At 47.2% G+C, this 27535-nt stretch overlaps 1 protein-coding gene across 1 annotated transcript in view; it reads right to left on the bottom strand.

Moving 5' to 3' along the window:
• LOC119954285 (parathyroid hormone/parathyroid hormone-related peptide receptor-like) overlaps positions 1-18364 on the bottom strand; it is a 197019-nt gene extending 178655 nt beyond the window's left edge. The window contains exons 1-2 of the mRNA XM_038779379.1: positions 18235-18364; positions 17770-17936 (exon numbers count right to left, since the gene is read on the bottom strand). Of these exons, the coding sequence (XP_038635307.1) occupies positions 17770-17841 (72 nt within the window). The 5' untranslated portion in view covers positions 17842-17936; positions 18235-18364. The remainder of the gene's footprint in view (positions 1-17769; positions 17937-18234) is intronic.
• Positions 18365-27535: the final 9171 nt, after the last annotated feature.

Here is a 27535-nt window from a genome sequence, read left to right as displayed (position 1 = left end):
GCCCCCGGCGATTCTCCGACCCTGCTGGGGGTTGGAGAATTTCGCCCAAGGAGGAGGAGGAGGCCATTCAGCCCTTTGAGCCTGCTCCGCCATTCAGTAAAGATCATGGCTGATCTAATTGTGGAATCAACCCCTCTCTCCTGTTTACCACCCTCCCCCACTCCCCCCCCCCCCAACCCCCATCCATTACCCTTGAACCTCTTCTTGATAACAAATCTAATTCAGTCTTGAATATGTTCAATAACACTCCCTCCACAGCTCCCTGGGGAAGAGAATTCCACAGACCAACGACCCTTAGAGAGAAGAAAATTCTTGTTGTACCTGCAGGCTAACTGTTTGTGATCCATGTACCAGGACGCCCAGGTCCCTCTGTACCTCAAGAGTTCTGCAATCTCTCTCCATTTAAGTGTTTATCTTGCATTTTCCTATATTATAACTCATTATAACTAATCTACCAAATTTTGCCCACTCACTTAACCTATCAATATCCCTCTGTAAATTCTTTAGCTCCTCTTGACAATTTACTTTCCGACTAATCTTTGCGTCATTAGAAAGTTTAGTAACTTTAGTAACCGGACATTCGGTCCATTCATTGGTATAAATTGTAAAGTACTTCAAACTGATTTACCGAATGTCAATTTCTGCTCATTTCAGCATTGCATTGTTTTCCGTAGCTGTGTAGCCAAGAAAAAGAGAGTGTGTGAAATACCAAGAGTGGTTTCTGCTGTCGGCGTGCCAAGTTCGTTGTAGGGACATGTCAGGAAGTGTACCTTGGAGGATTTGCTGATTGCCGTAAAGCCAATGAGGTCAGTGTGGCAATGATCAATCTTAGAACCTGCTAACTAATCATCTTCAGCTCCGCGTGTTGGCAGGTCAAGGTACTGATATGCAGCCAAGATAAAGAAACACAGAGGGTATGCACAGACTCCTTCTGTTTCCCCAGCTTCTGTCTGACTCATCTTACAAGTGGTTGTTCTGTGGTCAGCGCTGCACACAGAAGGCCTCCCGTGTGTTGAAAGCAGTTTGCCTGAGCCAGTGAAATATTTAACACACAACTGTCAAGCTAAACACATCATGCTGTTGCAGTCACACATAACAGTGAACAAAGATACCACAAAAGCTATCAAAACCAAACAGAGTGGAGGAGATTGAAATTGAGAATGCCTCCTGCTGTACACTCCTTGTTAAATTTGCAGTAATGTTTAGCAATAGAAATCCAGAAATGATTGGGAGCACAGTGCTCTCTGGTGAAGTGCATTCCTGCTTCAAGGAAGGTCTGAAGCTTTGTTTTGCTTCATTTGTTTGACCCCCATCTGGAGTCGCTGGATTCAAATCTGGGGACCACACCTCAGGGAGAATAAACCAACCTTCAGAACAGATTCACCAGATTCACCCAGGCCCGAAAGGGTTAAACTCTGATGACAAGTTGCATAAAACTAATTGCACAGTTTTTGGTGGAGGTATTCGGGATCCTTTTAAAGGGTTCCGAAAAGGGCCTGCCATATTTTCATTCCGGGGGATGAAGCTGGGCCCCCCACATCTGAAGGCTGTTCAGAGGTGGACCAAGAAGCAGACCAGTTAGAACAGAGAACATAGAACAGTACAGCACGGTACAGGCCCTTCGGCCCACGATGTTGTGCCTCACATTTATCCTAATCTAAGGTCAACCTAACCTACACACCTTTAATTGCAGTCCATGTGCCTGTCTAAGAGTTGCTTAAATATCCCTAATGACTCTGACTCCATCACCTCTGCTGGCAGTGCATTCCACACACCCACCACTCTCTGTGTGAGGAACCTACCTCTGACATCTCCCCTATACCTTCCTCCAATCACCTTAAAATTATGTCCCCTTATGACAGCCATTTCCACCCTGGGGAAAAGTCTCTGGCTATCCACTCTATCCATGCCTCTCATCACGTTGTACACCTCTATCAAGTCATCTCTCTGCCTTCTTCGCTCCATGATGTGGAGATGCCGGCATTGGACTGGGGTGAGTAAGTAAGCAGTCTTACAACACCAGGTTAAAGTCCAACATGTTTGTTTCAAACACTAGCTTTCAGAGCACTGCTCCTTCCTCAGGCCTTCGCTCCAGCCCTAGCTCCCTCAATCTTTCTTCAAAAGACATGCCCTCCATTCCAGGCAGCAGCCTGATAAATCTCCTCTGTACCCTCTCCAAAGCATCCATATCCTTCCTTTAATGAGGCGACCAGAACTGGACACATAAGAACATAAGAACTAGGAGCAAGAGTAGGCCATCTGGCCCCTCGAGCCTGCTCCGCCATTCAATTAGATCATGGCTGATCTTTTGTGGACTCAGCTCCACTTTCCGGCCCGAACACCATAACCCTTAATCCCTTTATTCTTCAAAAAACTATCTATCTTTACCTTAACAACATGTAATGAAGGAGCCTCAACTGCTTCACTGGGCAAGGAATTCCATAGATTCACAACCCTTTGGGTGAAGAAGTTCCTCCTAAACTCAGTCCTAAATCTACTTCCCCTTATTTTGAGGCTATGTCCCCTAGTTCTGCTGTCACCCGCCAGTGGAAACAACCTGCCTGCATCTATCCTATCTATTCCCTTCATAATTTTAAATGTTTCTATAAGATTCCCCCCTCATCCTTCTAAATTCCAACGAGTACAGTCCCAGTCTACTCAACCTCTCCTCATAATCCAATCCCTTCAGCTCTGGGATTAACCTAGTGAATCTCCTCTGCACACCCTCCAGCGCCAGTACGTCCTTTCTCAAGTAAGGAGACCAAAACTGAACACAATACTCCAGGTGTGGCCGCACTAACACCTTATACAATTGCAACATAACCTCCCTAGTCTTAAACTCCATCCCTCTAGCAATGAAGGACAAAATTCCATTTGCCTTCTTAATCACCTGTTGCACTTGTAAACCAACCTTCTGTGACTCATGTACTAGCACACCCAAGTCTCTCTGAACAGCGGCATGCTTTAATATTTTATTGTTTAAATAATAATCCCGTTTGCTGTTATTCCTACCAAAATGGATAACCTCACATTTGTCAACATTGTATTCCATCTGCCAGACCCGAGCCCATTCACTTAACCTATCCAAATCCCTCTGCAGACTTCCAGTATCCTCTGCACTTTTCGCTTTTACATATTCCAAGTGTGATCTAACCAAGGTTTTATAAAGCTGCAGCAAAGTCTCGCGGCTCTTAAACTCAATCCCCCTGGTAATGAAAGCCAACACGCCTTCTTAATAACCCTATCAACTTGGGTGGCTACTTTGAGGAATCTATGTATGTGTAACCCAAGATCCCTCTATTCCTCCACACTTCCAAGAATCCTGCCTTGAACCCTGTATTCAGCATTCAAATTCGACCTTCCAAAATGAATCACTTCACATTTATCTAGGTTGAACTTCATCTGCCGCTTCTCAACACAGCTCTGCATCCTGTCAATGTCCTGTTGTGACCTGCAACAACTTTCAACTCTATCTGCAACTCCCCGACCTTTGTGTCATTGGCAAACTTACTAACCCACCCTTCCACTTCCTCATTCAAGTCATTTATAAAAACCACAAAGAGCAGACGTTCCAGAACAGATCCTTGCGGGACACCACTGGTCACCGACCTCCAGGCGGAATATTTTCCATCCACTGTCACTCGCTGCCTTCTTTCAGCCAGCCAATTCTGTCTCCAGCCAAATTTCCTTGTATCCCATGCCCCCTAACTTTCTGAATGAGCCTACCATGGGGAACCTTATTAAATGCCTTACTGAAATCCATATACATCACATCCACTTCTCGACCTTCATCAATGCGTCTCATCACATCCTCAAAGAATTCAATGAGGCTTGTGAGGTATGACCTGCCCCTCACAAAACCATGCCGACTATCTTTAATCAAACTATGTTTTTCTAAATAATCATAAATCCTATCTCTCAGAATCCTTTCCAATATTTTGCTCACCACAGACATAAGGCTGATGGGTCTGTAAATCCCAGGGATTTCCCTTTTCCCTTTCTTGAACAGGGGAACAACATTCGCCTCCCTCCAATCATCCGATACTAATCCACTGGAGAGTGAGGACGCAAAGATCATCGCCAACGGTACAGCAATCTCCTCCCTCGCTTCCCGTAGAAACCTTGGGTATATCCCGTCAGACCCAGGGGACTTATCTATCCTGGTGCTTTTCAAAATTTCCAACACATCCTCTTTCTTAATATCAACCTGTTTGAGCAACAAGATCTCTCTCTCTTGTGAATACTGAAGCAAAACGTTCATTTAGGGCCTCCCCCATCTCCTCAGACTCTTGGCACAAGTTCCCTTCACTATCCCTGATCGGCCCTACTCTCACTCTGATCATACTCTTATTTCTCACATAAGTATAGAATGCTTTGGGGTTTTTCCTAATCCTTCCCACCAGGGCTTTTTCATGCCCCCTTCTACCTCTCCCAAGTCCATTTTTGAGTTCCTTCCTGGCTGCAATGTAACCCTCTAGAGCCGTGCCAGATCCTTGCTTCCTCAACCTTGCGGAAGCTTCCTTCTTCCTCATGAATAGAAGCTTCATTTCTCTTGTCATCCAAGGCTCCTTCACCTTACCATTCCTTCCTCATCTCAGAGGGACAAAAGTATTCAGCACTCGCAGCAAGTGCTCCTTAAATAACCCCCACATTACTGTTGTACATTTCCCCAAGAACAATTGTTCCCACTTTATGCTCCTCCGCTCCTGTCTAACGGCAGTATAATTTCCCCTCCCCAATTAAATACCTTCCCACACTGTGTGTTCCTATCCATCTCCATGATCATGGTAAAGGTCAAGGAGTTGTGGTGACTGTCACCGAAATGCTCTCACACCGGGACATCTGACACCTGGCCTGGTTCGTTGCCAAGCACCAAGTCCAATATGGCCTCCCCCCTAGTCAGCTTATCTATGCATTGTCTCAGGAAACCTTCCTGTACACAGCTGACAAAATCTGCTCCATCCAAACCATTTGCAGTCAGGGGGTTCCAGTCAATATTCAGGAAGTAGAATTCATCCATGACAACAACTCTGTTACTTCTGCACCTTTCCAAGATTTGCCGCCCAATCTGTTCCTCTATCTCTCTGCTGCTATTGGGGGGTGTATAGAAAACTCCCAATAAAGTGACTGCTCTTTTCTTGTTTCTGACTTCCACCCATACTGACTCAGTGGACAAACCCTCTTCGACTACCTCCTTTTCTGCAGCTGTGATTGCACTCCTTAATTAACAGTGCCACATCCCCTCCTTTTTTACCTGCCTCCCTATTCTTCTGAAAATATCTAAACCTCGGAACATCAAACAACCATACCTGCCTCTGTGAAATCCATGTCTTCGTAATGGCCACAGCATCGTAGTTCCAAGTACTGATCCATGCTCTAAGTTCATCTCCCTTATTCCTGACACTCCTTGCATTCAAACAGACACACTTTAACCCATTCCACTGAGTGCAACTTTGCCCTATCAACTGTCTATCCTTCCTCACAGACTTGCTGCATACTATTTCTGCCAGTTCAACAGCGACCCTATCCTCTGATCCATCGCTCTGGTTCCCATCCCCCTGCCAAACTAGTTTAAACCCTCCTGAAGAGACTTCCCACCCAAGATATTGGTGCCCCTCCAGTTTAGGTGCAATCCGTCATTCATGTACAGGTCCCACCTTCCCCAGAAGATATCCCAATGATCCACATATCTGAAGCCTTCCCTTCTGCACCAGCCCTGTAGCCACGTGTTCAGCTGCACTCGCTTTCTGTTCCTTGACTCACTTGCTCGTGGCACCAGTAGCAATCCTGAGATTATTACTCTGCTTGTCCTGCTCTTTAGCTTCCAACCTAAGTCCCTAAAATCATTTTTTAGATCCTCATCCCTTTTCTTAGCTATGTTGTTGGTGCCTATGTGCACCATGACTTCTGGTTACTCCCCCTCCCCCTTAAGAATCCTGTAGGCTCGATCCGAGACATCCCTGGCCCTGGCACCCGGGAGGCAACATATCTTGGTTCTCTGGAACTTCAGTTCAGTTGTATTAGCAGTGTAGGGCTCTCACTCCTTACAGCCCCTCATCATCTACAATGCCTCATAACATTCCCATGCACCTTCATACTCATGCATCCTCAAATCTGAAATTCCCCTCTAGGCACTCATACCTCTATGCTTCCTCCATGTTCCCTCATATTCCTTATGCCACCTCCATGTATAACCCCCCCCCCCTCCCCCACCGCCCTTCCATATCCTCTATAGCCACTCACCCAGAATTCACTACGGCATATGGGCATACCTCAAAAGCAATGTGGATATGGAAAAAATAAACTTTGAACAACTGAATAGAGATCTCACTCCAACAAACTTGAACCTGAAAAAGTTTCCTTCAAAAAACTCTTTCAAAAATAAAAATCCTCTCAAATGTATTTGATGTTAAAACAAAAAAACATCTATTCCACTAAGCACATTAAGGTGAGATAATCCTTGAATAACATCCTAAAACTGTCAATCAAAATATGCATCCAATCCACTGCTCAAGATAAATGGTTCTGGGGATATTTTGATACTCAGCCAAGCATTCAGAATGGCTCAGTAATAATAATAATAAACATTAGGAGATGTGTCTCCAACAGTGTGGACAACAGTCCAAAGATGTGCGGGTTAGGTGGATTGTCTATGCTAAATTGTCCGTAGTGTCCTAATAAAAGTAAGGTTAAGGGGGGGGGGGTTGTTGGGTTACGGGTATAGGGTGGATATGTGGGTTTGAGTCGGGTGATCATGGCTCGGCACAACATTGAGGGCCGAAGGGCCTGTTCTGTGCTGTACTGTTCTATGTTCTATTAGTAAATATGAACAATGGAGTTCATTGAAATCAGAAAAACAGATGGCAGTCAATGACTGTAAGCCAGTTTCCACAACCCAACCCAAAAGATGTGCAGAGTGGGTGCATTGGCCACGCCAAATTGCCGTTTAATTGGAATTTTTTTTTTAAAGTTGAGGAGTGAGTTGATTGATTACTTCCTCTGGTGGGCAAGTCCAGAACAGGAGGCAGAACCTTAAAATTAGAATGAGGTGATTTACAACATAGAACATAGAACAGTACAGCACAGAACAGGCCCTTCGGCCCTCGATGTTGTGCCGAGCAATGATCACCCTACTTAAACCCACGTAACCCGTATACCCGTAACCCAACAATCCCCCCATTAACCTTACACTACGGGCAATTTAGCATGGCCAATCCACCTAACCCGCACATCTTTGGACTGTGGGAGGAAACCGGAGCACCCGGAGAAAACCCACGCACACACGGGGAGGACGTGCAGACTCCACACAGACAGTGACCCAGCCGGGAATCGAACCTGGGACCCTGGAGCTGTGAAGCATTGATGCTAACCACCATGCTACCGTGAGGCCCCAGGGATTTAGGGGAAATCAGGATGTACTTTTTCCACTGAGGGTAGTGGAAACCCAGAACTTTCCTTCAACAAAAGGCTGGAGAGTCTGAAGAAATTTCATGACTACGATTAATCAATTTTTAATTCGGTAACGACATCAAAGAATCAAAGGCAAAACATTAATTGAGATACAGCTGAACCATAATAGAATGTTAGAACCAACCCAGGGGGCTGCGTAGCTTAAAATTTATTTTAGATATTTGACTGGGGCTAAATGGCCATTTTCCTGGCCCTGGATTATAATCCCCGCATTGGAGATCTCTACTGCCTCCCAAAAATACACAAGACCAACACACCAGGCCGTTCTATCGTTTCAGGCAATGGGACCCTGTGTGAGAACCTCTCTGGCCACATCGAGGGCATCTTGAAACCCATCGTACAAGGTACACCCAGCTTCTGTCGCGACACGACAGACTTCCTACAGAAACTCAGCACCCATGGACCAGTTGAACCAGGAACATTCCTCGTCACAATGGATGTCTCGGCACTCTACACCAGCATCCCCCATGACGACGGCATTGCTGCAACAGCCTCAGTCCTCAACACTGACAACTGCCAATCTCCAGACGCAATTCTGCAACTCATCCGCTTCATTCTGGATCACAACGGCTTCACCTTTGACAACAAATTCTTCACCCAGATGCATGGAACAGCCATGGGGCCCAAATGTGCACCTCAATATGCCAACATCTTCATGCACAAGTTTGAACAAGACTTCCTCACCACACAGGACCTTCAAACGACGTTATACACCAGATACATCGATGACATTATTTTCCTTTGGACCCACAGCGAAGAATCACTTAAACGACTACACAATGAGATCAATAAATTCCATCCCACTATCAAACTCACCATGGACTATTCTCCAAATTCTGTTGCATTCTTGGACACACTCATCTCCATCAAGGACGGTCACCTTAGCACTTCGCTTTACCGCAAGCCCACAGACAACCTCACGATTCTCCACTTCTCCAGCTTTCACCCAAAACACATTAAACAAGCCATCCCCTATGGACAAGCCCTCCGTATACACAGGATCTGCTCAGACGAGGAGGAGCGTAACAGACACCTACAGATGCTGAAAGATGCCCTCGTACGAATGGGATATGGCGCTTGAATCATCGATCGACAGTCCCAATGCGCCACAGCAAAAAACCGCACCGACCTTCTCAGAAGACAAACACAGGACACCACTGAGAGTACCCTTCGTCGTCCAGTACTTTCCTGGGGCGGAGAAACTACGACATCTTCTTCGCAACCTTCAACACATCATCAATGAAGATGAATATCTTGCCAAGGTCATCCCCACACCCCCACTACTGGCCTTCAAACAACCGCGCAACCTCAAACAAACCATTGCTTGCAGCCAATTACCCAGCCTTCAGAACAGCGACCACAACACCACACAACCCTGCCAGGGCAATCTCTGCAAGACAGGCCAGATCATCGACTTGGATACCACCATTACACGTGGTAATACCACCCACCAGGTACGCGGCACATACTCGTGCGACTCGACCAATGTAGCCCACCTCATACGCTGCAGGAAAGGATGTCCCGAAGCGTGGTACATTGGCGAGACCATACAGACACTGCAACAACGAATGAACAGGCACCGTGCGACAATCACCAGGCAGGAATGTTCCCTTCCAGTCGGGGAACACTTCAGCAGTCAAGGGCATTCAACCTCGGATCTCCGGGTAAGCGTTCTTCAAGGCAGCCTTCAGGACGCGCGACAACGCAGAATTGCCGAGCAAAAACTTATAGCTAAGTGCTGCACGCATGCGTGCAGCCTCAACCGGGATCTTGGATTCATGTCGCATTACATCCACCCCCCACCATCTGGCCTGGACTTGCAAAATTCCACCAACTGTTCTGGCTTGAGACAACTCACACCTCTTTAACCTGTGATTATCCCTCTCTCTGGATCTGTAATGATTTGATTACCTGCAAATTCTCGCATTCCAAGCATTGTCCGGCATCGCTGACTTTGTCTACATAAATGTTTCTGGATCATACCTCTCCAATCACCTGAGGAAGGAGCTGCGCTCCGAAAGCTCGTGTTTGAAACAAACCTGTTGGACTTTAACCTGGTGTTGTAAGACTTGTTACTGTGCTCACCCCAGTCCAACGCCGGCATCTCCACATCATGACATATACTGAACAACTCTTGGAGCCGAATGTCTCCTTGCAATCCCAGGGCTCACAAGGCTGTGAGCCAAGTGCTGGAAAATTATACTGTATTAGAATTGTTAGGTGGTTGTTTCTGACTGGCGCAGATACAATGGGCCAAAGGGCCTTTTCTGTGCTGTATGATTCTATGACTCAATGATTCTATAACATTCCTACAGTGACTTCAATTCAAAAGTACTTCATTGGCCATACAGCAATTTGGGACAACCCAAGATCGTGAACGGTACTATATAAATGCAACACTTATTTATCTACTCACATGGCTCCAAAACTTCCAATCATTCCACTGAAAGAGGTAAACTATGGTCAGAGGTCAGATCTCCCGGTAGACTGTCTGTCTTCATGAAGTGAGAATGTAGGGGGGTGTTAAGAAATAGCACCAGGGGCAGCACGGTGGCACAGTGGTTAGCAATGCTGCCTACAGCGCTGAGGACCCAGGTTCGAATCCCGGCCCTGGGTCACTGTCTGTGTGGAGATTGCACATTCTCCCCATGTCTGCGTGGGTTTCACCCCCACAACCCAAAGATGTGCAAGATAGACGGATTGGCCACGCTGAATTGCCCCTTAATTGGAAAAAAATAATTGGGTACTCTAAATTTAATTTTAAAAAAAGAAATAGCACCAGGAAGAGTCCCTGTGGCCCATTAGGTCTACTCTGCCATTCAATGAGATTAACCCACACACCGTGTCCTATTCCCATGTTTCCTCATTCCCTTAGTGTCCAGAAATCTCTCAATTTCAGACATGAATGTACTCATTGATGAGCATTTACAGCTCTGTGAGTAAAGACTTTTCTCAAACCTAATTGGTTGACCCCTTATCCTGAGACTGTGTCACACAGTTCTAGATACTCCAGCCAGGGAAAGTAACTTGTGAGCACTTATTGTAGAGTAAATGATTAACATCAGAAGCGTCATGAAGCTGATGTAATGATGTTGTCACATTGAGTAACAGAGATCTGGAGGGAGGAGATGTTCTAACCTCATACAGAGTTCCCAATGTGTACATGGTAGCTGTCAATAAAAATAAATGGTTTGAACAAACTACAGTCTCGAGCCGCTTACTTTGGGAGAGTAGACAAACCTCAAAGACCTAGACCTTTTCTAGACTTCAAACAGATAATGAAACATGGTGGCAGTGGACAGTGAGTGAAAGATCCAGGAATATTTTAAGAAGCAGTCGAAGACCTGGCAAGTTAAGAAATCCTTCAAAGGATGAAAGGAACAGATTCAAGGCTCACCAAAGAGTCAGAAAATCATGGATGCAGCAAGCTGAGACAGACGCAGATTCCGGCTCAACTGGGTAGGGAGCCAAAAGCAACAAATGCCACCAGTGAAGCAGCAACAATTCCAGGAAGCTCAGTGGAAGCATGGAATCCATGCTGAGTCCCAGAATCATTCCCGATTGTTGAAGGCTCGCAGCATTATAACAACTAGAGAACGAGTTTCATGAGATTCAGAGCTGTGTGAGGCTTCCACAAAATAAGACCATAAGACCATAAGACATAGGAGTGGAAGTAAGGCCATGCGGCCCATCGAGTCCACTCCGCCATTCAATCATGGCTGATGGGCATTTCAACTCCACCTACCAGCATTCTCCCCGTAGCCCTTAATTCCTCGCGACATCAAGAATTTATCTATCTCTGCCTTGAAGCCATTTAGCGTCCCGGCCTCCACTGCACTCCGCGGCAATGAATTCCACAGGCCCACCACTCTCTGGCTGAAGAAATGTCTCCGCATTTCTGTTCTGAATTTACCCCCTCTAATTCTAAGGCTGTGCCCACGGGTCCTCGTCTCCTCGCCTAACGGAAACAGTTTCTTTGCGTCCACCCTTTCTAAGCCATGTATTATCTTGTAAGTTTCTATTAGATCTCCCCTTAACCTTCTAAACTCCAATGAATACAATCCCAGGATCCTCAGCCGTTCATCATATGTTAGACCCGCCATTCCAGGGATCATCCGTGTGAATCTCCGCTGGACACGCTCCAGTGCCAGTATGTCCTTTCTGAGATGTGGGGCCCAAAACTGGACACAGTACTCCAAATGGGGCTTAACCAGAGCCTTATAAAAGCTCAGTAGCACATCGCTGCTTTTATATTCCAACCCTCTTGAGATAAATGACAACATTGCATTCGCTTTCTTAATCACAGATTCAACCTGCATGTTTACCTTTAGGGAATCCTCGACTAGCACTCCCAGATCCCTTTGTACTTTGGCATTATGAATTTTCTCACCGTTTAGAAAGTAGTCTATGCTTGGATTCTTTTTTCCAAAGTGCAAGACCTCACATTTTCTCACGTTGAATTGCATCAGCCATTTCCTGCACCACTCTCCCAAACTGTCTAGATCCTTCTGCAGCCTCCCCACTTCCTCAGCACTACCTGCCTGACCACCTAACTTTGTATCATCGGCAAACTTCGCTAGAATGCCCCCAGTCCCTTCATCCAGATCATTAATATATATGGTGAACAGCTGCGGCCCCAACACTGAACCCTGTGGGACACCGCTGGTCACCGGCTGCCATTCCGAAAAAGAACCTTTTATCCCAACTCTCTGCCTTCTGTCAGACAGCCAATCCTCAACCCATGCCAGTAGCTCACCTCGAACACCATGGGCCCTCACCTTACTCAGCAGCCTCCTGTGTGGCACCTTATCAAAGGCCTTTTGGAAATCCAGATAGACCACATCCACTGGGTTTCCCTGGTGTAACCTACTTGTCACCTCCTCAAAGAATTCTAACAGGTTCGTCAGGCACGACCTCCCCTTACTAAATCCATGTTGACTTGTTCTAATCCGACCCTGCTCTTCCAAGAATTTAGAAATCTCATCCTTAACGATCGATTCTAGAATTTTACCAACAACCGAGGTTAGGCTAATTGGCCTATAATTTTCCATCTTTTGTCTTGATCCTTTCTTGAACAAGGGGGTTACAACAGCGATCTTCCAATCGTTCGGGACTTTCCCTGACTCCAGTGATTTTTGAAAGATCTCAACCAACGCTTCCGCTATTTCTTCAGCCACCTCCCTCAGAACTCTAGGGTGTAGCCCATCGGGGCCAGGAGATTTGTCAATTTTAAGACCTTTTAGCCTTTTTAGCACCATCTCTTTTGTAATGGCAACCATACTCAACTCAGCCTCCTGACCCTCTATAATCTTTGGGATATAAGATCAAAATGACCAGATCAGTATACTGCTTTATGTAGTTGGATCTATTGTTGATGATGCAATAGCAAGACAGGGTGAGACTTAAACTTCTTAAATAGGTGTCCTGAAAGTATTTGGTTCATATTTCAACATCCATAGAAATTTAGATACAGAAAGGGCAAAGTTTAACAGGAGAAAACAGAGGCCAGGCGAAAGCATGGATTCATTCATCAACGATCAATGCATGCTGGCAGGGAACTGCGATTATGGAATACTAATGAATGAATTGAATTATTACAGAATCATAGTTGGGGGCCTAGATGAAGCATTATCTGATCTCCAACAGACAAGGGTGGGTCTATTACTAGTCAAGGTATTAAAATTGGAAAGCTTCAGAAATATAATTGGCTGTCTGTTCATGGAGAAGGTGAGGTCCTGTGGATAAGATTGAATGAGACCATTCAGTTTGCAGGCCATAAGAAAGAAAATGCGGCAAAATCTAAGCCTGCAAAAGCGCGGAACAGCATGCCGACCGCCATCTTGAAGTGTCATTTGTGGCAGGAGCAAGCTGCGCAAGCAAGAAGAACATCCAACAGGAGGGACAGAGTGCCACAACAATGGGAAAATAGTAACAATTCAAAATTGTCTGTCACTCAACAACACTGACAACCTGCAAAAAGCGGGAGAAAAGTTTAAACCTAAGCCACATACAAGAGTGGAGGAACCACAGAAAAAGGAAGTAATCCTCCTAGTGGAGGTAAATGGTACAAAGAACAAAACAGCACAGGAACAGGCCCTTTGGCCCTCCAAGCCTGTACCGGTTATGATAGCACCCTTGGCCAAAATCCTCACTAATTCCTTGTGCAGTATCCCTCTATACCCATCCATGTATTTGTCAAGATGCCTTTTGAAAGCTGTTAAAGGGGCTGGTTTAGCTCACTCGGCTAAATCGCTGGCTTTTAAAGCAGACCAAGCAAGCCAGCAGCACGGTTCGATTCCCGTACCAGCCTCCCCGGACAGGCGCCGGAATGTGGCGACTAGGGGCTTTTCACAGTAACTTCGTTGAAGCCTACTCGCGACAATAAGCGATTTTCATTTCATGTATCTGCTTTCACAACCTCCATGGCAATGCGTTCAAGGCACCCTCCGCCCTCTGTGTAAAAAATCTGCCTCGCACATCTCCTCTAAACTTTGCCCCATGGAGCTTAAACCTATGCCTCTTGGTGACTGACCATTCCCCCCTTGGAAAAAGTGCCTGTCCATCCACTCTAACCATGCCCCTCATAATCTTGTAGACCTCTATCAGGTCACCCCTCAACCTCCGTCTTCTATTGAAAACAGTCAAAATCTATTCAGCCTCTCCACATAGCTAACACCCTCCAGACCAGGCAACATCCTGGTATTGCAAATAAATACTGGAATGTTAAACTTGAAGTGGATGGACAATCCACAATGTTTACAATTGGGCAAAGGAGCTTATCAGACAAAGTAAAATGGCTTAAACAGATTACAGTGCAATCCTCATCTATTACATTACAAGGTCCTAGTGGGACAACACTGAAAGTCAAAGGCCAACTCATGGCAAACCTGAAATATAAAGAACAAGAAATATTTGAAGCTCTCTATTAAACAGAAAGGCATGCTTAAAATTGAAGCTCGGTTGCTGATGAGAATTACAACAGGACATTCAGAAACAAATTTCTCAAATTATCTCCAAGCTTTGGGAAACTAGCGACTGAGCACCACCTCATCCTATCAGCTGATACAAAACCAACTCACCTCTTCACACCGAGGAAAGTCCCAAAGCTAAGGATGAAATTGACAAGGTGCAACAGCAAGGAGTTATCTCACTGGTCACCATGCCAACAAAATGGTGTTCAGGAATAACCACAGCCCCAAAGCCAAATGGCTAAATCAGAATCTGTGTGGATTCAACTCAACTAACTACACCAATCAGTGGAACGCGCGATCCACCCGATGGCATCAGTGGATGAGAATTTTGCTGAACCAGCCAAGAGTATTCTGTTCATAAAACTGGAAGCAAATGATACATTTTGGCAGTTGCGTCTGACCAATGAACACAGATTGCTGCCCAAATTTATAACACTCTTTGGTCATTATAGTTTCAGAGGATTACTATTTGGAATTGTGGGCGCTCCAGATATTTTCATGAGAACAATGTCTTATGTTCCAGAAGACAGGAAAGGAGTAATGCTCCATATGGACGACCCACTTGTGAATGGATATGTGAGAGAAGAATATGATTGCAGAATCAGAGCAGCCTGAGCGGTTTCCAGGATGCAGGCCTAACATTGAATGAAAAATGAGAGTTCACCAAACCTATGATAAAGTTTCTGGGTCACAGAGTACAAGTCACTGGAATTACAGTTGATCCACAAAAATCAACATTAATCAGAGAATTTTCACAACCCAGGAACAAAACTGAGCTTTAGAGATTCCCCAGGATTGTCAACCAAGTCGGCAAGTTCCCACCATATTTAACCGAAGGCAGTAAGCCTTTGAGACAGCTGTTGAGGCAGGGTCAACATTGGTGAAAACACTTTTGAAAAGATTAAGCAAATATTAATCTCCACTGAAATAATAGCAGCAGATGGATCATCTAGATGTCTGGGGGCATATTATTTTAAATGCTGAGAGACAGCAATTGTAGACCAGTTTCATTGTGCCTGAATGTCATTATTATCAGAAACTAAACAAAGATACACCACAGTCAAAAAAGAAACATTGTCAGTAATGTGCGTGTATCAAAAAACCTCAGATTATGTGATGGGATTGTGGTTCAAAATTGAAACAGACGCAAACGACGAGTCACTCTTCTGAACATGAAAAAAATTGGGAAGATTTCACCCAGATTCCAGCCACTCAAATTAAGATTAATGAGATATGACTCCATAACCAAGTATGTTCAAGGGAAATATCAAATGACAGTAGACATCTGGTTATGGATAGCATCAGAGTGAACCAGCAAGACGATTTAAATTTCATTGGGGAGGTAGAGACAAATGATTACTCAACACAGCAAAAAAAAGGAAATTAAACAAGCAGAGCAGCAAGATGACAAATCTCTCAAGATAAGAGAATATTGTCTGGAAGGATGGCCAGATTGTATTCCCAGTAATCCAGTACTATGGCAATACTTTGAACAGTCCAAGATCCTCACAATCATTGAAGATTTACTAGTCTTCAATGAAAGAACAGTCATACGAACTGAGGTTAGAACTTCGTCTCCTCCAGATATCAGTTACTCAATCATGTGATGTTACATCATCATTACACCAGCATTGTGTGTTTCTGGTGTTTCTGATGTTAACCTTTTACCTTGCACTTCCCCAAGTCTTTATCCCAATTAATATTTACATCCTCCGATATCGCCCCCCCAAATTCTCAGACGGTACAGGGTTAATGTCTGAGGTGCTTTGATCAATCCGCATGGTCTTGTTCGGATCTCTTTCTGAGGTCGAGGATATTATGTCCTCTACCCTCAGTTGGGGTGAGTGTCCTTCCCCTGGGTGACTGTGGAGCTTTGTCTGACTTCTTTCTCTTAAGGATCTGAGTAGGAAGCCCAAGTATCTAATAGCTTTCTTTCCAAGGGTAAAAAGGTGCTGTTGTATCTGCTACTCATATCCTGGTCTGTCTCAATTTTATATGATCTTGGTTATGGAATTTAATTGATGGTTGTGCCTTATCTTTGTTGGTTTCATACACACTCTCTCCCCAGGTTTCAGTACTAATAACCCACGTACTCCATGCCTATGGTTAAAGTTACAAGCCTGTATGTATCTGTTCTTCCACAGAGATAACCTTTTGAGTCCAGTATGACTCTTCTTTTACTGAAGAAGTTATATTGGACATGAAACATTAACTCTTTTCTCTCTCCACAGAGACTGCTGGACCTGCCGAGTATTTCCAGCACTTTCAGATTTTATTTCACATTTCCAGCATCTGCGTCATGCTTTGATTAAAGCAAGCGAGGGTACATTTCCTCAGATAGTATTGATAAGCAAAGAGGTAATGTTAAATGCATATTGAATCGTGATTAGACCACATCTTAGAGTAGAGTCCATAGTTCAATACTATGGAAAGGATAACGAAGCAATGGAGAAGATGCATGTGATTGGATTGGATTGGATTGGTTTATTGTCACCTGTACTGGGGTACAGTGAAAAGTATTGTTCTGCGTGCCGCTCAGACAGATCATTCCATACATGAGAAGAAATACATAATTGGGCAAACATAAAATACACAATGTAAATACACAGACACAGGCAGAGGGTGAAGCATACAGGCACACTCCATGTGGACATGTTTCATGTGGGCTCACTCCATCTGGGCAGATTCCATGTGGGCACATGCTACCTGAGCACACTCCATATGGGTAAGAGCTATGTGGGTACACACCATCTGGGTACACAACATCTGGACATGCTCCTTGTGGGCATGCTCCATACAGGCATGTTCCAACTTGAACTGAGTATGGTGCCAAGCAGATACCCTCTATAGCAGGGGTGGGCAAACTTCGGCCCGCGGGCCGCATGCGGCCCGCCAAAGGTCTTTATGCGGCCCGCCAAGATCAAGTCATTTAAAAAAAAAATGTTTTTTACGTTGACTTGAGTAGGGTGATTATTGCTCGGCACAACATGTGTTTCATGTGAAGTTTCTACTTTAAAATATTAATTAATAAAAATTAATTGCTTTTTTTTCTTTAAAAACCTTTTATTTTGGCTATTTTAAATATTAATTATTTTACTTAATATACTATGCGGCCCTTTAAAATTGTGAATTTCTGAATGTGGCCCTTGCACGGAAAAGTTTGCCCACCCCTGCTCTACAGGATGCCATCCGTCTTTCTAACATCGAAGTCAGACTAAAGATGCCATCCACAGAATTCCATCCCCTGGGAGTGGGGAATAGGTCCACATGGTATGAGTTTGGGGTCAGTACAGCGGTATCTGGGTTGGGTTTTTTGTTTGGTACTGACCTGGGCAGTGGCGGAGTCCAGGACAGATGTGTAGAGTAGGAGCCCGAGCCAGCAGCGGCCAATCTCCCCCATTCCCGCGGCGCAGGCTCCCAGCAGCCGCTGCAGACACCAGCTCTCAGCTGCTACCCCAACAGCAGGCGCTCCACCCGGGGAGATTCACTCAATGGCTGCAGGGTGGAGAGGAGCAGGTCAGAAACTTTCAATGGTTCCAAATGCAGAATCTCACATCCCGGCTGGTCTGCGCATTTTCAATGATTTATTAAAGACGATGAATGAATTAAAAATGGAATTTTAATTATCATTACATCGAGGAAAAACGAAATTAAACCACAATGTCTGAGGTTAAGCAAATTAACATTAAAAGGACATTTAAACTGAAATAAAATCAATGAAGCAAATAAAACCAAATTGAAACAACGTCTTAACGAGAAGCAAGAAATCAAACCCAAAGTGTCTTCACTGCACCTCCAGCACGGTGAGTTCCTCAGACTTTACAATGTTCACAAATGGACATGATGTGGAAATAGCTGCTCCCCCCCCGGGGCGGGAGCCTGGAGATGCTGCCTCCCTGCCTGCCCCCTCTCTCTCAGCCCGGGACCCTCCCCTCGCCTCTTGCCGGCTCCCTGTTCGGGAGGGTCAGCAGCACCGTAGGGTCGCCTCTGAGTTTGTAGGATGGAGTCCAGGGGGATGTCAGAGAGACACTGACCCGGGACTGAGAGCTGAGTGTCAGCTCGGGGAGGGGAGGCTCTGAGCCGGAGTCACAGACAGACAGAGAGAGGCTCTGATAGTCAGTGAGCAAAGGGACAGGGCAAACGGTGAATGTGACCAGGTGTGGACTGGAACCAGAAATAGCCGGAAACCTGGCAGATTGTTGTGAAAGTGAGGGATTTGAGAGTATGGGTGAGAATTTTAAAATTCAGAAGCAATGGGCTGGGATCCCCGTTCCAGACACTTCCTGGTCTGGACAGGTCCTTCCCGGCCCCACATTACAAATGGACATGAAGTCAGCATGGCCACTTCCCGGGGACACCTTTTGAAACGACATCCTTCTGCAATCTTCACGGTTCCTCAATTTTTCAAAACAGGATTATTCGGCACTGAGCACTATTGGCTCGAGGTTCACTGGACAAGGAAAAACCCCGGAGTAGGAGCGACACTGCTGGGAAGGTGTGCAGGGTTGAGTGTGCTCGAGACCCTTCAGGCCATCGTGTCTGCGGCCATCGAGTACCTACTTGTTCTAATCCTATTTTCCCGCTCTCCATACCTTGTATGCTGCACCATTTCAAATGCTCATCTAAACACTCAAGAGGTTCCCGCCTCTACCACCCCTTCAGGCAGTAATGTCCAGATTCCCACCATCCCTGGTGGAAAGATTTTTCCTCATATCTCCATTAAATCAACAGACCTGAACCTTAGATAACCTCTTGCTTATTGATTTCTCTACTAAGGAGAAAGTTTCTTCTAATCTATGTTACTCACTTTTATACACCTCAATCAGCCCCCCCCCCCCCCCCCCCCTCAGTCTTCTCTCCTTTATGGAAAACAACCCCAGCCTGACCAGCCTCTCTTCATAGCTGAAACTCTCCAGCCCAGACAACATTCTGGTGAATCTCCTTCACACCCTCTCAAGTGCAATCACATCCTTCCAATAATGTGGCGACCAGAACTGCCACACAATACTCGAGCTGTAGTCTGTTTTATACAGCTCCATCATGTCCTCCCTGCTCTTATATTCTATGCCTCAGCTAACAAAGGCAAATATCTTAACCACCTTATCTACCTGTCCTGCTGCCTTCAGGCACCTCTGGATGCACCCCAAGCTCCCTCTGGTCCTCTGTACTTCCCAGCGTCCTCCTATTCATTGTGTAGTCCCTTGCTTTGTTAGTTCTCCCAAAATGCTTCACCTCACACTTTTCAGGGTTAAATTCCATTTGCCATTGAGCTGCACATCGGAAGAGACCATCTATATCGTCCTGTAATCTAAGGCTTTCTTCATCGCTATTTACCACACCACCAATTTCTGTAACACCTGCAAACCTACTGATCATAGCCCCCACATTCACATCTAGATCATTAATATACACTACAAACAGCAAGGGACCCAGCACCAATCAATGCTGTAGAGCACCGGACACAGGCTTCCAGTCACAAAAACAACCTTTACCCCCTGCCTCCTGCCACTAAGCTAATCACGGATCCAAATTGCCCTGGGTCCCATGGGCTCGTACATTCTTGAACAGTCTCCCATGCGGGACCTTGTCAAAAGCCTTACTGAAGACAATGTAGATTACATCAACTGCATTACCTTCATCTGCACACATAGACACCGCCTCAAAAAATTCAATTACATTTGACTTGATCTCCCCAAGACAATGTCATGCTGACTATCCTTGACTAATTCTTGTCTCTCCAAGTAGAGATTAAATCTGTCCCTCAGAATGTTTTCCAATAATTTTCCTTCCACTGATGTTAGACTCACTGGCCTGTAATTATCTGCTTTTTCCCTACTTCCCTTCTTGAACAATGGAACCACATTAGCTGTCCTCCATTCCTCTAGACCCTCTCCTACGGCCAGAGAGGATTTGAAAGTTAACGTCTGAGTCCCTGTAATCTCCTCTCTTGCCTCACCGAGCAACCTAGGAAATATCTCATCTGGGCCTGGGGATTTATACACTTTTAAACTCACTAACACCACCTCCCTCTCAATGCTAATCTGTTCAGTTATATAACAGTCCCCCTTCCTGCTTTCTATACCTACATTATCCTTCCCCATAGTGAACACAGATGCAAAATACTCATTTAATACCTCACTTATGTCTTTCGGCTCCTCACACTGATTGCCATTTTAGCCTTAATGGGCCCTACATCTTCCCTAGTTACCCTCTGGCCCTTTATGCATCTTGTCATTTTCCTTTATTTTACACACCGGTATTCAAGTTCCCAAGGAAAGGCTGATCCCAAACCTGAGGTTGGAGATCAGAGGAAGGGGTATGAAATCCTGCGATATTGATGCTTGAAAAGAGTCAACTGAGTGAGGACCTCATATAGGTAAATGAGATAGCAAACAGTGTAAATCTGTTAAACCAATCTAAATCTAAGAACAGGATTCATGGAAAGGTTTGGCATGTCTGGGTATTACAGGGCATTTTACAGTCAATGAAGTCCCTTTGAAGGTACTTCTAATCATAAAGTACCTACAGTGCAGAAGGAGGCCATTCGGCCCATCAAGTCTGCAAAAATCCTCTGAAAGAACACCCCTACACAGGCCCACTATCCTTCCCATCCCCATAGCCTCACTTAACCTTTGGACACCTAAGGGCAATTTAGCATGGCCAACCCACCTAACCTGCACATCTTTGGACTGTGGGAGGAAACCGGAGCACCTGGATGAACCCACGCAGACACGAGGAGAACGTGCAGACTCCACACAGGCAGTCACCCAAGGTCAGAATAGAACTGGGTCCCTGGTGATGTCCCTGGCAGTACTAACCATTGTGCCACCGTGTCGCCTTTTTTTATACCAAAATCCATCAGCCAATTTGTACACAAGAGCTTCACACTGAGAGCTATGAAATTAATGATCAAATAATCTGTCTTAGTGATTTTGGTTGAGGGCAAGTTATTGGCCGGGACACCAGTGACAACTCCTCTGCTCCTCTTTGAAATGGTGCAATCGGATATCCAACTGAATGTTTATTTTTCAGCCAATAGACAGGGCAGCACTACCTCATTATTGCAGCGAGAATTTCAGCCTTGATTTTGTGTCTCTGATACCCATGACCGTCTGACTCATTGGCAAGAGTATTACCAATTGAGTAATGGCTGTGCCCCAAATTAATTAATGCCTTGAAAATTTGGGATTGATCAGAAAGTTTTGCCTGGCATAAGGCACAATCAAATTATATGGAACAGCCTCCAGGGACAGTAATGGGGGCAAAATCCATTGGCTGATTTAAATAACAATTGTATGTCTACGATGAGGTTGATGAAACGGTATGATGAGCGAGGCTGAGTAAAATTGCCTTCAGTATCAATTTTTCTCTTGTGACCTTGTGAACCAGTTGACTAGTCATTCAGATCATAGAATTTACAGTGCAGAAGGAGGCCATTCAGCCCATCGAGTCTGCACTGGCTCCGAGAAAGAGCACCCCACCCAAGGTTAACACCTCCACCCTATCCCCATAACCCAGTAACCCCACCCAACACTAAGGGCAATTTTGGACACTAAGGGCAATTTATCATGTCCAATCCACCTGACTTGCACATCTTTGGACTGTGGGAGGAAACCAGAGCACCAGGAGGAAACCGACACACACACGGGGAGGATGTGCAGACTCCGCACAGACAGTGACCCAAGCCGGAATTGAACCTGGGACCCTGGAGCTGTGAAGCGATTGTGCTATCCACAATGCTACCGTGCAACCGTGTCAGATGAGACACTAAACTGAAACCTTAGATGATGTGGAGATCCCACAGCACTATTGTAAGAGGAATAGGTGTGTTCCCCCCGTGCCTCGCCAATATTTATCCCCTAAACAACACACCGGTGCCGGTGCTTATGCAGTTACATTGTATACCTTGTGTTGCCCTATTATGTATTTTCTTTTATTCCCTTTTCTTCCCGTGTACTCAATGATCTGTTGAGCTGCTTGCAGAAAAATACTTTGCACTGTACCTCGGTCACGTGACAATAAACAAATCCAATCCAAAAATATAACCGAACCATTTATTTCATTGTTCTGTGTGGGAGCTAATGGGTGCAAATTGGAGGCCATATTCCTACATTATGATAGAGGCCAACCCCACCCTCCTCCCTCACTCACACTCTCACCCCAGCCCCTTCCTCACCCTCACCACTGCCGTTCCCTCACCCCAGCCCCTCCCTCACCCTCACCACAGCCCTCCCTCACCCTACCCCTCCCTGATTCACATCCTCACTCCAGCCCCTCCCTCACTTACACTCCAGCCCTCCCTCAGCATACCCCCCCTCACCCTCACTCCAGCTGCTCCCTTACTCACACCCCTGCCGTCCCTCACCCTACCCCCACCATCACTCACTTCTCACACCCCCGGCCCACCCTCACGCCCACCCCCTCCCTCACTCACATTCCAGTCCCTCCCACACCCCACTCCAGTTCCTTCCACACTCACAACCTCACTCCAGCCCCTTCCTCATGCACATCCCAGCCCTTCCTTACCCTACCCCCTCCCTCACCCTACCCCTTCCCTCACCCCAGCCCTCCCTCACTAACACCCCAGCCCTCCCTTACCCTACCCCCTCCCTCACCCTACCCCTTCCCTCACCCCAGCCCTCACCCTACCCCCTCCCTCCCCCATGCCAGCTCCTCCCTCACCCAAGCCCCAGTTCCTACCTCACTCACACCCTCACCCCAGCCCTCCCGCACCCTACCCCCTCCCTCACCCTCACTCCAGCCTGTCCCTTACTCACACCCCTGCCCTTCCTTACCCTAGCCCCACCGTCACTCACTCACTCACCCCTCGCCGCTCCATCACCCCCACCCCCTCCCTCAGTCACATTCCAGTCCCTCTCACACCCCACCCCAGTTCCTCCCTCACTCACAACTTCACCCCAGCCCCTCCCTGCCCCCCATGCCAGCCCCTCCCTCACCCAAGCCCCAGTTCCTCCCTCACTCACAACCTCACCCCAGCCCTCCCTCGTCTTACCCCCACCATCACTCACCTCCTCACCCCGGCCGCACCCTTACCCCACCCCAGTTCCTCGCTCACCCCATCTCACCCTAAACCACTCTCAACATCCGCTGCTCACTAACCCCACCCCCTCCTTCACCCCACCCTACTCCCTCCTTCACTCACATCCCAATCCCTCCCTCACCTTCAGTCCGCCGCTCCCTCATTCCCACCCCCTCCTTGACCCCCCTCCCACACCCATACCCATGTTCCTCTCTCACCCTAGCCCCTCCCTCACTCCATGCCAGCCCCTCCCTCACTCCCACCCCAGTTGCTCCCTCACTCGCAAACTCACCCCAGTCCCTGCCTCACCCTTACCCCCAGCCTTTCCCTCATTCCCACACACATTTCAACCCCTCCATCACTCCCATTGCCATCCCAATACACTTACCTCCACTGCCTTCATGCAGGAGTTACAGAACACTTCGTCAGCCCCTACCTCTGTCCTCCCTCACACAATGGGATACAGAACTGTGGTAGTCAACATGAGCAGTATTACATGTATTACGGTAAGGCATGTATAGGGGCTGTTTAGCACAGGGCTAAATCGCTGGCTTTGAAAGCAGGCCAGCAGCACGGTTCGATTCCCGTAACAGCCTCCCTGAACAGGTGCCGGAATGTGGCGACTAGGGGCTTTTCACAGTAACTTCATTGAAGCCTACTCGTGACAATAAGCGATTTTCATTTTCATTTCATTTCATAACAGAGGTACATGGGTAAATCCCTGCCTGCTGGCTCCGCCCAGTAGGCAGCGTATAAATGTGTGTGCTCGCCAGTGCTGCAGCCATTCTGGTTCCAGCTACAGGAGGCACAACATCTTTGCTCAATAAAGCCTTGATTATTCCACTACTCTCGTCTTTGTGGTAATTGATAGTGCATCAATTTATTGAGCAAAGATTTTTAAAAACGATGGATCTCCGCATCAAGCCTGATCGCCTGCAGCTGAGCCCTCAAGCTACGTCTGCCTTTGAGGACTGGCTAACCTGCTTCGAAAGCTACCTCCGAGCATCCTACTGAGGAACCCTCGGACTCGCAAAAGCTCCAAGTCTTTATTCACGGGTGAGACCTGACATTTTTCCTCTCATCCGGAATGCGGCCACTTACTCTGAAGCGATGGAGCTCCTGAAGGGACATTACGTTCGACCAGTCAACCAACTATACGCCACACACCTCCTAATCACGAGACAGCAACTCCCCGGGGAGTCTCTGCACAATTTCTGGCATGCCCTGCACATCCTGGGTAGGAACTGTGACTGCCAGGCAGTTTCGGCAGTCCAGCATACAGAACTTTAATTCAAATCGCTTTATGGGCATGAGGTCTGCATACTTCCGCCAGCGGCGACTGGAAGGACGCTTGATCTTGCGGGAACTAGGTAGCTCGCAAACTCGTTAGAAGTGGCCTCCTGTAACGTCCAGTTGTACGCCCCCGACCGCGCAGCACCCTCATGGGCATTGTGGGTCCCACCAGCTGCTGACTCCAGCTCACCGCAAGCCTGCACCGCGTAGCAGCCAGCCAACCCTGGGGGGCCCAAGTGCTATTTTTGCGGGCAGAACAAACACCCCAGGCAGCGCTGCCCGGCGCAGAGCGCGATCTGCAATGGATGTGGGAAGAAGGGATACTTTGTTTCGGTTTGCCAGGCTTGGTGAGTCGCCGTTGTTTCCAGGCCCGGCGTTCCTGCACCCCCCACGTGCGACCCAGGTGCGCCGCCATTTTCTTCCTCGCAAGCCACGTATGGCCCGTGGGCGCCACCATCTATGATGCCACCTGCCATGTGCCCCCTGTGGGCGCCGCCATCTTCGGCGCCACTTTGGATGGCGCATCAGGACCCCTGCTCATCTGGCTGTTCATCGCATGCCGCTACTGTTGCTCATTCTGGTGAGTGTGCTTTACACTCAATTGGCTCTGTTTTATTCCTAAGCTCTAGAGTCACCAGGTATCCTTATGATACCACCACAAGGTTCAAGTTCAAGTTCAGATCAATGACTCAATACACCAATTAGTAAGGTTCAATCAAACACATTTATTATTTACAGAGTAAATCGATACTCATGCAACTAATACTAGTGGACTAAACTATTCCTACCATTATAAGCCAATACTTATCTTCGAAAAGGGAACCCACTGGATCAGGGAACAATGGCCTCTTGTTCTGTCCTGACACTGCAGGCTTCCCAGTTGATACGGACTAAGGGGTCAGGAGTGTCTATTCTCGTAGCGAGCGTTGGTTGGACACTTACTTGTTGGTGCAGCTGTTGGCCAGGCCTCTCCTTCTCACGGTCAAGTTCTTAGAGAGCTGCTGCAAAGGTGTTAAGCTGGTGGGGCTGGCTAAGAGTGCAAGCTGGACTTGGGACCTGACTTTTATAGGTCCCAGGGGCTTCGCGCCCTTTTGGGCGGACCCCGATCCTACTGTCAATCGATTGGGTCTCAACCCAATCAATTGGTACGAATCCCCCAATACTGAGGCTGTCCCTTGATCGCGGGGCGGTTCTTCCTAACTGGTTTGTTTCCTTTTGTTTCAGACCCCGTTGGCGCCGGGAAGTCTGACCTGCCATAGAATGTCCCAATTGTAGCTAATCGTTGTATCCATTGTTCCCGGGGATCTCTTCATTAATATGCAAACTGCTGGTTTTGGTGCTGTCTGCTTTCTTTGCAGCCAGAATACACATGAACTTCTGCAAACTGCTTGTCTCTTTATAATTGTCCACTTTTCCCTGCAACCTTTGTAAATCGTCATTTTGGGTCGGGAAGTGGCCAACTTCGGTGGCTACACTACCTCCACCACCGCTGACCAGCCCGGGACCTCCTAGCATCTGCCGCAGCTCACCTCGATCACACTGGATCAGTCCCAGCCCCGCAACCTCGCGACTTCAATGACAACGGTGAAGATCAATGGGCATGGGCGACCTGCCTCTTTGACCCCGGGAGCACAAAGAGCTTCATCCACCCCATGACGGTAAGGTGCTGCTCCCTCGCGGTACACCCCGTTGCCCAGAAGAGCTCCCTGGCCTCTGGATCCCATTCTGTGGAAATCCGGGGGTACTGCATCGCGACCCTCACCGTCCAAGGCTTAGAGTTTACCAACTTCTGGCTCTACGTCCTCACCCACCTCTGCGCTGCCTTGTTACTCGGCCTGGACTTCCAGTGCCACCTCCAAAGCTTAACCTTAAAATTCGGCGGACCCCTACCCCTCTCGCTGTATACGGCCTCACGACCCTTAAGGTCGATCCACCTTCCTTGTTTGCGAACCTCAGTCCGGATTGCAAACCTGCCGCCACCAGGAGCAGACGGTACAGTTCCCAGGACAGGACCTTCATCAGGTCGGAGGTCCAATGGCTTCTGCGGGCAGGGATCATCAAGGCCAGCAACAGCCCCCGGAGAGCTCAAGTGGTAGTAGTAAAGACTGGGGAGAAGGATGGTCATTAACTCCAGTCAGACCATCAATTGGTACACGCAGCTCAACGAGTACTCCCTCTCACGCATATCTGACATGGTCAATCAGATTGCGCAGTATCGGTCATTTCCACAGTGGATCTGAAGTCTGCCTACCTACCAGCTCCCCATCTGCCGGAGGACCGCCAATACACTGCGTTCGAAGCAGATGGCTGCCTCTATCACTTCTTTAGGGTTCCCTTCGGCGTCACTAATGGGGTCTCAGTCTTCCAACAAGAAATGGACTGAATTGTTGACCGGCACGGACTGCGGGCCACCTTCCCGTACCAAGACAACGTCACCACCTGCAGCCACGATCAGCAGGACCACGAAGCAAATCTCCAAAAATTCCTCCAGACCGCCAAACTCCTAAACCTCACGTAAATAAGGAGAATGCGTGTTCCGCACCAACCGCTTAGCCATCCTTGGCTACGGAGTGGAAAATGGAGTTCTAGGGCCCCACCCTGACCATATGCGCTCCCTCATGGAACTCCCCCTCCCCCACTGCCCCAAGGCCCTGGAACAATGCCTGGGGTTTTCTCCTACTATGCCCAGTGGGTCCCTAATTATGCGGACAAGGCCCGCCCACTCATTCAGTCCAGAGCTTTTCCCCTGACGGCTGCGGCC

This window comes from Scyliorhinus canicula, chromosome 19 (genome assembly GCF_902713615.1).
Source record: "Scyliorhinus canicula chromosome 19, sScyCan1.1, whole genome shotgun sequence".
Lineage (NCBI taxonomy): Eukaryota > Metazoa > Chordata > Chondrichthyes > Carcharhiniformes > Scyliorhinidae > Scyliorhinus > Scyliorhinus canicula.
The sequence above is the reverse complement of the archived record's forward strand: the minus strand, read 5'-3'. Positions and strand labels throughout refer to the sequence as shown.